Source organism: Trachymyrmex cornetzi, unplaced genomic scaffold (assembly GCF_001594075.2).
Source record: "Trachymyrmex cornetzi isolate Tcor2-1 unplaced genomic scaffold, Tcor1.1 scaffold56, whole genome shotgun sequence".
In the NCBI taxonomy this organism is placed as follows: domain Eukaryota; kingdom Metazoa; phylum Arthropoda; class Insecta; order Hymenoptera; family Formicidae; genus Trachymyrmex; species Trachymyrmex cornetzi.
In genome coordinates this window covers 1,403,852-1,416,309 of record NW_017299871.1, presented here as the reverse complement: position 1 = coordinate 1,416,309, position 12,458 = coordinate 1,403,852, and the positions used below count along the sequence as shown (strand labels likewise).

Sequence of the window (12,458 nt, the reverse complement as noted above, 5' to 3'; positions counted from 1 at the left end):
GCCAGTGCCCCCCTTCGTGTTACCCTAGAAGGGGCCCACTGGAGGACATTGGCGCAGACCACGGGGGCCCCAGTGCATCTCAACCTGTCGCTGTTAAAATAACCGGCCAACATTGATACTCTGTCTCACGTTCGCACTCGTGAACGAAGTTTTGTGCGATCTAAAACCTCCGAAACGATAAAGAAAAACCTTCGATTTATACCGTAGAAAGAATTTCGGTAATAAGCTGAAGAATGGTTCATTACAAGTTTCCATTGACGTGAAAGAGAAGGAAGAGAATTTAACGTTTCGTTTACAATACATAAATTCTTGTATCTCTTGGCGTTAATTTCAGGAATAAATTTCAAGACTAAAGACTAGAAATTACGATCGGATACATGATACGTTAACTTACGATATATTACGAAAAGAGAAACAATAAATTCGCACAAGCAATTATGTCGTCAATGCGATCCAGTTTCAAGTTAAATAGTTGAATTTAATTCAAGTATTCGAGAATGTGGGTTAAACGCAAGTTGCATCATGCTTGTTGGTAAACGTTGCACGTGGCAACGTTTACCACGTACTCGAGAAACGCTCTTTACATTCTCGATCGTCGCATAATATCGGACCGAAAACGAGAAGAGATCGGATCAATCGCTCATGGCGATTCGCGGCGAGTAAAAGTATGCCCGTCGCCGATTCCGTCTATCGATGAAAACGGAGAAGGTGTGTGTGTGTGTATATACATATGTGCGTGCAAAATCGAGTGTATAAAAAAAAGAAGGGCAATAAAGAGAGAGAAAGAGAGAGAGAGAGAGAAGAGGGGAGGGGAGGGGAGGAGAGGAGAGGAGAAAAGAAAGAGAATCCAAAGTGGCCAGAGTGCGTGCGCGCGCGTGCCACTGTCGGCACGTGGCACGCACGTGTTCCGGTTTCTCTTGGTCTTGCTCGCACTCCCTGACGACGTCTCTACGCGACGCTCTCTCGACACGCGTGTTCATTCACACGACTTCACGAACGACGAACGCGCGGCAGGGCAACGAGGATGAGGATCCGAAGGCAGGAGAGCGAATCTTGGTGGTTGCCCTCGGGGGTATACATTCAACAGGTGATCTCGTGGCACTTACGACGCCATTTTTACTTCCGCGATACAACAGCGAGCGTGATAAAGCCTGAGAAGCTCAAACTAATTGGAAGAAAAACGTATAATGTACGCCTCTTTCTCTTTTTACAGAAGAATTACGAGATGAAGTTTGATTATAAAAAAAAGAGATCTCGCCACGATACAACAGCTCTTCATGTATAACAATTTTTATTTCGTCCAAATCGTATTTTGTTTCCTATTCTTTCTTTCTTTCTGAAAAGAAGAAATCAGTTAAGTCAGACTAAAAATGATTTTCGGTAGCAGAAGGGTTTAACGAAGGGTTTGAACGTGCCTGGTCGCGTTCAGCGTTTCTCTCAACGGAATCTCATGATCGTTTACCCAATTAGAAGTGACATTCCTTCAAGCTTCGTGCGGGCCATTGAACGTCAGAAGGTGACGTCGCGCGCTCGAGGACAGTGGCACCTGCCAAAAAATCGGAGCCCCTTTTTTCACAACCAGGAGTGAGCCCCATGTGCACATTTGTTGTTGGAACCCCGGTCGCGCGTACGCATACACGCATGGCGCGTACGGCGTGCACGCACGTTATAGGTACGCGTACTACTCGGTTACATGTGGGCCAAACTTAACGAAATCTGACCAGATGTCTATTTCGAACGTAGCGCAGGTCGGTGCCGCGTGTCGCCGAAAACCTACTCGGTGCATATGCTCTTCGCACGTACGTACGTATGTGCATGAATTCGTACATGCGTGCGTGTCACACACATGATTCTAGCCAGATTCGCTCTCTATCGGATTGCACGTGCCTGTTGGTGCTTTACAGGTGGCACTGCACCATCTCTTCCTCCTAATTTTTTAATACTCGAGATATTACTCGAAGCAATGATGTATATATTGTATAATAAATAAAAAATCTAAGAAGAATAATTTTTATTACCATTACTCTCTAAATCTGAATCAGTGGATAGTCACTGATTACCCAGTGGCATACTTGGCAGTGAATAATCAGTAAAGTTCAACTAAAAAAGAATGTTTGAGCATTATATAACTGAAATATTTTTTTAACGTTAATTTCAGTCTTCCAATACCATATTCATTGAATTTATGCAAACTAACTTTATTTTTACTAAAATAAAGTTAGTTAGATCACATAATAAAAATTAGCTAGATTAAGAATCTCATATTTCATTCACTGATTACCAGTGACATACTTGGTAGCTGATATCAGTGATTATCTACTGATTCAGATTTAGAGAGTACATAAAAAATCTGAGAAAAATAATTTTTATTATCATCTATTAATTTTTTTGTTATCAAACTGCGGATGGAATTTGAAGTACATTCAATATAGATTAATATTTTCAATATTTTAATCACGCGCAACGAATACATGCACGCAAGGTCGATTTACAGCTAATCTTGCATAAAATTGAAACAGAAAAATTCCGTGTTAACAATAAACCACTTTAGACAGCTGTGATTAGAATTAACAGCCTCAGCAAATTTATACACACAGTTGTGAACATTAAACGCTACTCTATGTTACAACGTTCTGCTGCGGCGCAAACGATAAAATATAATTGAGAACCATCGTGGCTACGCCAATGAAGCAAGGGGATACCAGGATATGGTGCCCCTTGTAGGGTGGTGCTTTCAGTCAAGCTGGTAAGAGACACGGCTCTCTAGGACGATAGGTATTTGTCCTCCTCACGGAGGATGACATTCGATCGCATCGCGATGAGATTTTCGAAGACGATGAACTTTTATTTTTGGAAACCACACCGTCAATCCTGAAATATAACTGTATCTCTCTTTCGAGCCTCGTGGCTCGAAATATTAACGGTAAAATATAATCACCAGCAAAATGTACTTTCGAGGAAAATAAAGGAGAAATTTATAAGTCTTTAAGATACGAGATGCAATCATTTACGGCAGCGATCGGGAACGATGTACAGGGAGAATCGTATACGCGGATCATCCGGCATCTTTTTTTATCGTGCCAAGCTCGTTTCTGTAACCCAGTTCTCGCCGCGGCTAATGGACTTTTGCTCTTCTCCGTGGAGCGTCGCAAATTTGCGGAGAGGAAATAAAGGTGATAGGGGGGGAGGGCGCACAGAGAGATGAATAGAAAGGAACTTTGAAGAGCGAACGACTGCGAGAGAAAAAGGGACGGAAAGAAACGGAGAGACAGAGTGCGAAGTAACTAGAGTAGGAGAGCCGTGGAGAGAGAGAGAGAGAGAGAGAGAGAGAGAGAGAGAGAGAGAGAGAGGATCGGAGCGCGAGTTTCACGCAGTGGCAAATTCATATCGACCATAACAGGAGCGAGGCGAATGGCGTATATGCGGTTCGGTAACGAGGGACTTGCATTAGTCAGGAATTCTCGAGTGGCGTGCGCCCGTGTTTTTCGCAAAAAGCCTTAAAATGTCTTCCATTTTCCGTCGTTTGCCTTCCGCCGCCAGTTGTTCCTGGCCGCCAAAAGTAACGGTGATGAGATCGAGTGTTGCACGCGGCATGTGAGAATTGCATAACGCTTTACTCTCAAACATAATTTGCAAAAAAAAATTACTTCAATATCGGACAATTTCCATGAGTTAAAATATCAATGTGTGAGAGTATTATCGACAGTATTCTATTTCCTATGTTCATTACGTAATTAACCCTACATTATTCGCGCGTGGCTGTTTTTAACACAATTACTCACGTGGGACTGTTTTTGACATCATCCCAACATTCTTAATTTCCTTTGTTCTTGATGATATATAATTAAATAAAGATTAACAATATTCTACACATCCTTTAAATAAACGTAAAAGCAAAAAATATTTTAATTTTTTTAAATTATGAAACAATTTGCACTAAATAATGTGTATAAATAGCATTGATACATTTAGCGAATTTATAAGGCTAGGCATCCTCACGAGAGTAATAAATTAAATCTAATTTAAGGGCGGTATTCGTAGTCCGTTCTTATTTCAAGCCTGTCTTAAGTAATGTCTTAAGACGCTAATACGACCCTCTGATTGGTTCGCGACTTTTCAAGACTGTACTGAAGACAGTCTTGAATCTGATTATGAATACTGGTCTAAGTATTTATTTCTATTTTGAATCACAAGTTCGAGTTAAATTATCTCGAAGGACATACAAGTTTTATAAAAACGACAAAAACGCATGATTATAACGCACATCAACTCGATATATTATTGACACAACTATAAACTTTTCGACATAAAGGATTGTTATTAAGAAAATGAAGTTGATGCGAGCAGGGATTCGCGTGACCTATCGACACCACTGCACGCGTTCGCTCGTGAGCTTGCGAGAGAACGAGATGGGTCGAGTGATGAAGAAAAGGCGAGGGAGAGAGAGAGAGAGCGAGGACAAGAGCGACAGAGTAGGATAGTGAGCCCGATACAACAACGGACGAAGAGGGAACGATTCTGATTGGGAGAATGCGCGGTTGGGAGAGGATACTCGTTGGCGGGGAAAGGGATCGAGTTTAGGGCGACGGGTAAACGGGGACGGTCGAGGGCGAGAGGGGTGGAAGCAGATGCTCATCGAGTCCCCGCTGTAAATGTAGATTATGCCCGCGCCCTTAATTTGTGTGCGTGCGTACGTGAACGCGCGCTCTGGACTTGGCCTTTCCTAAGGAGAGGATTGAAAAGCGTCCAAGGAGACGACCGCCGCCGTCGCCGCCGACTCTGGATAAAATTCGCCAGAATATATTTATAACTGCGATACCACTATCTCCTTCGCGGAATCTGCCTGCAACTCACGTAAACGCGCTCCCGCAAAATTGCACCTCCAGTATTAATAAACCACTCAGTATGAATAAACAAAGCGACGGGTCTGATTGGAATATCGCGGATTTACGCGGAGAGATTAAGGGTTTTTTTATCGCTGATGATCGTTCATCTTATCAAGAATGCAATTCACTTTTTTAAATCGCAGAATTAATATTTAAAAAATTAATATATCTGCAAAATGTTGCATTATATAAGTTTTCAAAGATTCAAATATATGCAAAGGAATTTTCAGGAACTAACACTTAATCTTTTATTTATAAAGAGATTTTTTTTTTTTTAATATTAACAGGCAGATTTCTTTTTTTACTAAAATTAGGCAGACTCGAACGCGAGAAGAGCGAAGCAAAATTCTGCAGCAATGTTAGATGGTAGATTTTTCCGACGGCGGCGGAAGATGACGCACCCTCCTCCATATTTTAAGTATGTGGATTTTCGACATGATCCATTATAAGTTCGAGGACGCGCGCGTGAGGCGCGTGCACGCGAGACGGGGAAAGAAAGGCCGAGAAAGAGGCGGCGGTACGCGGGAGCGAGAAAAAAAAAACGGAGAAAGAGAGAGAGACGGAGCGAGAGGCAGGTGCATCACGGTGACACTCCCTCGATAATTCTCCGGAGAGAGAGAAAGAGAGTGAAGGAAGAGAGACGGCGGTAGCCGGAGAAAGAAAAAGAGAGAAGGACCTAAGTCACGAGTGTTGTGTCTGGAGCTCGTTTATGGTCGTTCGGTTAAACTCTCGCTCCGAGGAAGGAGAGTTTCGAAAATGGCGCCGGCGTGGAGTTCGGTGGACCCTGGCCGGGGAATGTTCGGCGTGGCAACCTTCGTGGTACGATACGGGATATCTCGCGATCGAGGGAGAGTCGCGAAAACGGCGTTATTGGGATATATCCGACGCTCGAAATATTCCATTCGCGAAAGGCAACCTTATTTCATACAGGAAATTGAGCGCAAGTCGTACGTTGGTCAGAAGGGCGAATAATATTACCTTAACCTTTAGAAGGCAGGAATTTATTTTTTTAAATCTTACAACTTTTTTTCCTTGAGTAAGGTTTATCGTAATTCATTATTTTATTGTATTCCCCCTTGCATTAAAATATAACACTGTTTCAGTACAGTGACTTTTCTGTATAAAAATGAAAACAAAACAATGGCTGTGTTTAGAAGAGGAAGTAACTTTGCAACTGTTGTAAGATTCTTTAATATGATTGGTTTATACATTTTGATATAGTAAGGAATTAAGGAAAAGACCACTCGAATTAAAATTAAAGAATTCTACAACAGCTGCAAAGCTACTTTTTCTGCTGAATCCAATCAATAATTTAAAAGATGGCTGTTTAATATTTCTTTACTTGAAACACTGAACGGAATTGTGATAAATTTCTCATCCTAAAATTCCATAACTTCTCCCTGATTTCCAGACAAAATTTTATAATTTTCCCTGACTTTCGATAATATTAAAAAAATTTTTGTATTTTCGTCCTGATTTGAAAACCGTTAAATATTTGGTTGCAATTTAACATACCCAATAAAATAAATTACTATTAATGTTGCTGATACTGCAGATGTGACGTATATATATTAAATTTCTTTAAAGCCAAGAATTTTAATTTTTCGGAAAATTGCACAAAATTTCCTGATTTTTCCTTAATTTCACTGATCGTTTTCAATTTCTCTGATAATTCCCTGACTTTTCCCGATTTCCAGTTTTATGGCAGCCCTACTAAACTAAACGGATACATATAACAAAAAACATTTAGCAACTGGAAATCGCAACACGATAGCGACAGCGCAAATGGAGCGGCATTTCGAGCATTCGATGCGTGAACGTTGCGCTATACGTGAATCACATATATGTGTTTGTTAAACTATATTTTATCGAGCTCGCTACTTCCTGAAACAAACTAGTGCCCCAGGTAGATTTACTCGTGAGTCACACCGTGCGTGACTAATTTTAGATCCGTTAGGTTTCGGCACTGCGAGGAGTGTTTTCGCCGCATTACGCGTAATTTCAAATCAGATTATTTTCTCGCGCCGGCGCGAACGTTTATCTTCGCCGATGGATTCTCCGGGATGCATCTCGTCGCCACGGCGGTGAAACACAACGTGAAATCATTCTCGAAGCGACCGTTTCACCGACGTCATGAAACACGGACGAACAATGAAACGCTTATCTCTCTGACCGCCTTTTATCTCTGTTTATGTACGTTACTATGTTGCGTGACTGATAAAATTTCAGTCGATCGGTTAATTATACGCAACGCGAAACCAAAGCAAAGACCACAATGGGTGAATCTTTACGGAGAGTAAATTAGAGTAAATTAAAACAGACACCGGAAGTATTTTCGATAAGTATTTGGGATACCCTTGCACTTGAACCCTATGACGATCCTTGGCTGTATATCGAAAGAACGGCTTTGTTAAAGTATCTAAAAATTTAGCTAGATACAGATCTGAAAATAAATAATAATTATGTGAGAATTAAAATAAAGAAATTAAACAAGCAAATGAGTCACGTGCAGTTATCAGTGCACAAATTAGTAGATAATATAATTAATTCTTAAAATTACATTTATTTTAAAATCATACATTTCGATTCCTCTCCGAGCCATCCTGAGTAAACAATACTAATGTTTAAAATTTTAAAACTTTTCTAATTTTAAATATCAATATTGTTCACTGAGAATGGTCCGAAGAGAAATCGAAACGTGATTTAAAATAAATGTAACTTTAAGAATTAATCATATTGTGAATTATCTATTAATTTGTGCACTGACAACTACACGTGACTCTCATTTGCTCGTTTAACTTCCTTGTTTTAATATCAAAAATCTATAGATTGTTATGTTAATTATAAGGAACATTCAAGTTGATTGCTAGAACGTCAACTTTTTACAATATCATTCATTATACTTGAGCGTTCTATAATTATCTTGATAGTTCAACAAAATTATTTTCTGTACCCAAGTCCTAATCTGTAGATAAATTTTTAAATACTGGAGCAAAATCGAATTCTTTCCATACATGATATTACAGGAAATCATAAAGATGATACGTTATGTGATTTTGTGATAAGACTTAATCCAGCTGATTATGTTTCTCTTGTGTACGTGTGTGTATGTTTGTTATTAAATTATTTTATACTACGGTGATTAATAATATTACTAATAATATAAATCTATTGTCAATGCTCCTGCTGTTATCCTCTATGCTTGCGATAAGACCGAAATTTAATACGGACTGTTTGCAAAATAGCATACAGAGCTATCGTGCCGTAAATTGAAGGCTCGCGACCGCTGTAATACGGCTCGTTAAGTATGGTACGCAAAGTAATACGAGCCTTAATAACGAGCGCGGCGCAGAAAGATCCGCGACGAAGGTCTCTTCGACGCGAAACGACAATCGTCAAGATTAACGGGCCGAAACGAACTGACGACAGTCTACTGTCTCATAGTTATCAAATTATAAGAAACGAGACTCGGCGAATCCGACACCCGGTGGAAACATTCAAGCGTAAATAACGAACTCCATCGATTCTGTTGCAACGGTTCTTCGATCGCCGAGAACGGAGATGTTTAATCTTCTGTCGTTAAAATACTACCGACGTGAAGACATTCGATAAACGTGATATCAAATATCTTGCTACTAATTTAATATCGCTGAGAAAGAGAGAGAGAGAGAGAAACATAATTCATTTACAATACCTAACGTAACTCGGTATAATTGTTTATCTCGCTGAGAAAAATATCTGAGAAAATGGACGAATCAGAAGATTCTGATTATATCAATCAGAATTCCGGTTATCTCAACTAGAATTCTGGTAGATTTAACTAAAAAATTCTGTTTCTATTCTTTTTTCAACCAGAATTCTAATTAATCCAGCCAGTCATTTTTCTGTGGTTTCGTACATTCAAAAAAAATTTACTAAATCTTAGTACAAATATCTTTGAATAATATTAAGTAAACATTTACTTTCAATAAATAAGAAGATAATTATATTAATAGATTTTACATCAAATAAATATAAATATCAAACAAATATTTATTAAAATTTAGTATTTTTTTCAATACACAAAAAGAATGATTCTGAAATTTATGTAAATATAGATTTAAATATAGAAAGAACTTTATTGGACTATCAAAATAATTATATAGAAAACTCAAGCATGATATATAATAATACTACAAAAAGTTTCGACATTTTTATAGCAACCAGCTGTAGCGTCCTACATAATTATTTTGATGGTTCAACATAATTATTTTCAAATCTGTATCTAAATTTTTACATACTTCAGCAAAACCGTTCTTTCCGTGAGAGCGCCTGAAATTACGCAAGGCGTTGTTTTGCAACTAATATGCAAAGGCTCGCGAGCTCGACGTTACCCTTTCCTTTGTTTGTCGTCCTAGGAAGTTTCACGATGTACGCAATGCCGCGATATAAATTATATTTAACCGAATAGCTGGCGCAGAGCTCCCGCAGCGTTTCAAAGGAATATATGGGACCGCCTCGGATGAGACGTCCAAAACGTAGTTTTTGCGGTCTTTCCGAGGCGCTCGGCTGCGCCGAACTTAGCGTACAAGAGAGCCTACAGCACCCGTCGTCTTTCAAACAGCGTCTCAAACCAAACAAACATTTGAGATTTAGTTAACCAACTATGCCGTGAATTGCCGCGCAACGCATTCGCGTCCTTCTCTGGATTGCAATTTCATAATTGCTTTGTGCACATTCAGAAACGATAATTAACGTGGGAATCTCGCGGTTTCAAAAAGCATTGTAATACCATGAGCATAATTCAACATCGATTAACTAGAAACAAGTATAATAATAATAACAACTCTTATAAGTACACTGAGTAAAATTTTTGGTATTGGTAACTGTAATTACGTTACTATAATTATAATTACTACTATAATATAATAATTATTATTATAGGTATATATAGTTCTATCAATAATATATATACACTTATTACAGCTAACATTATAGCAGTAAAAATCATAATTATGGTAACATGTAATTATAGTTACATTTTTCTCTCGGTATATTATATACATATAATCGTTTGAAAAACAGATCGAAAAGTATAGCTGCAGGCTTAATACAAACAAGCAAGGTGCAAATATTACATTTTTCAATGATTTTAATTACAATATTTAATCCTCCGCCGGCGACATGAATTTAACTCTTCCGCCAGCAACAGGGAAACAGAGCAAATTTTTTATTGTTACGAATAATATAAAAATCTGAAAAAATTCTAGTATACCAGTCGAAGCATTAACAACGAATTTTTATCATCGAATTGTATTTTACTTATTTTTTACACATTTAAATTTATCTATCAAAATTCACAATCAAAATATTGATAATGCCTTTAAAGCTGCGAAGAATTAATATATCGTAAAAAAATAAAAGATCAATATTTTCTATAGTTTTGTAGTTTTGTTCCTATAATAAACAAATTTAATATTCTAAAATTATTTACATCTTTTATGCCCATTTCTACAAATTTATTAATGGATTAACTTTAACCTTGGTTCAACAATATAGATTAATCTCCGTTTAATTTATCTCTTTATCTTTTTCTAATTCTTAGAAAACGATAAAAAGTAAGTTAAATCGAGATTAAAATTAATCTACATTGATAGAAACGCGCATTAGAAATAGAAAAAGATCAATTAGTTGAACCGAAATTAAAATTAAACTACATTAGTGAAGATATAAGTATTGGAATTTTTCTTGTCAAGTATTCATTTGATAACAAGTAAAAATTATCAAACAACCTGCCAAATGTTAGACATTTAGAAACTAGCGGGGGCTAGAAATTGACACATGGTCGTGACAATCAAAAGATCCACAAAGGATGAGAACCGCTTTCGAGAGGTAACGCACGATTCCGCGGCACGCAACGGCGCATCGCTTCGTGGCTGCTTCTCTGGCAGGTGTATGAAGCGAGAAATAAAAGAAAAACGACGTTCGCGGAGGCTGACTGCTGAGGAAGCGAGAGAAAGAGAGAGAGAGAGAGAGAGAGAGAGAGAGAGAGAGAGAGAAGAGAAGGGAAAAGAGAAGAGGTATGAGAAAGAAGGAAAAAGGATTCGATTTATGGATTCTCGCATTACATCCGAGCGATTAACCACTAACGATTCGTACGATCGCGGTGACGTCCCGGCACGTGGGTACGAAACCGCGATAATACGAGAGAGATCGACTGGGAGCGGAACGGAGCATCGCGACGGGGATCATCTCTTTCCCGGAAGCCTCCCTATCGGCGCTCTCTCACCCTCGCATTCATACGAGCATGCTCCACACATTCTCACACGCACACGGGCACACGCACACGTACGCACATATCGCTCCATCGCTCACACTGTTGCACATGACAGCGAATGGCGACGGACGTCTCTCTAACGCATTGTAGGTTATGTTATTCGCATCCCGGCGCGGCGCCGCGATGCACGCGAGGACGAGGGCGAGGGCGAGGACGAACCCGCGCCGACGGAGGGATAATCGTAAGAGAGTAACCAGGACGCGGGGAACACGAGGCAGAGAGCCGTTGCTCTCGTCGCTAGTTGTCGTCGACGGGGCAGCACTGTCCAGGGCACTGACAAGCGAACCAAAACACAGAGCGAGGTAAGGCCCTGGCGGCCGTCGACGACACGATCGGCCGACGCGCCGATCCTCGGCGCGATCGCGGGCTCGATCGACCGCCGGCCGAGACGCCGACGAGATTTTAAAATACGCACGACGCACCGGGTAAAGACACTGGACACCCCGGAGAAGGAGACAGAGGGAGAGAGAGACGTCCGTCGCTTTATCCTCCACACGGGCCACAATACGGCGCAAGGTATCCCCGTGCGCGAGGAGAGACACGGACACTACCGACGACGCACACTCACCAGACTGCTTGTTGGCGATCTTGTTGAAACAGTTCTGAAAGACCTCGTAGTGATGCATCGGCTCGTCGTCGCTGGCCGCCATGTTTTCGCACGAGACGTGAAAACGAGCGGACGTTCCGTGATCGAGGCGAGTGGGCACGGTTTCGCGGTGCGGCCGCGCGCGGAGCCACACTCCTCCCGCTACGATCACCCACACTACTGAAATGCGCCGCTTCACGGACGCGGCTCTTATACTCGCGACGCTGGCGCCATCAAGCGTCCCTGGCCGGGCGCCGCCAACCTCGCGCGCCGTGTCTTCGAAATTCTTTCTACCGAAACTGATTGTCAGCATCTAGACGTCATGGAACAAATCGGAATTCATTCCGTGTCATTCGGTTTTTCCTAGAAAATACAATAGAAATCTAGAGAATAATTGAATAATTTTTATCTTATTTTTAGAAATAACAAATAAAAAGAATTTCAAGAAATTAAATCGAGATATGGAAGGATTTCCTGGATCGCATCCTTTCGGGGCAATTTTCTCTCGACGACGATGATTGCGTTAACATTTTTTATTCACAAGTCAATAGTAGAAATAGTTATACAGAATAGATTTTGAATGTATTAAAAATATTAGGTACATGCAACGATCTGCGTAGAAATATATATATATATATATATATATATATATATATAAGATTTAAAACGT

The 12,458-nt window shown here is 40.0% G+C and overlaps 1 protein-coding gene across 1 annotated transcript in view; it reads right to left on the bottom strand.

Moving 5' to 3' along the window:
- The window catches only part of LOC108765869 (uncharacterized), a 21,611-nt gene extending 9,500 nt beyond the window's left edge, over positions 1-12,111 (bottom strand). Inside the window, exon 1 of the mRNA XM_018514737.1 lies at positions 11,771-12,111. Coding sequence (XP_018370239.1) covers positions 11,771-12,101 — 331 coding nt within the window. The 5' untranslated portion in view covers positions 12,102-12,111. The remainder of the gene's footprint in view (positions 1-11,770) is intronic.
- Between the last annotated feature and the right edge of the window lie 347 nt (positions 12,112-12,458).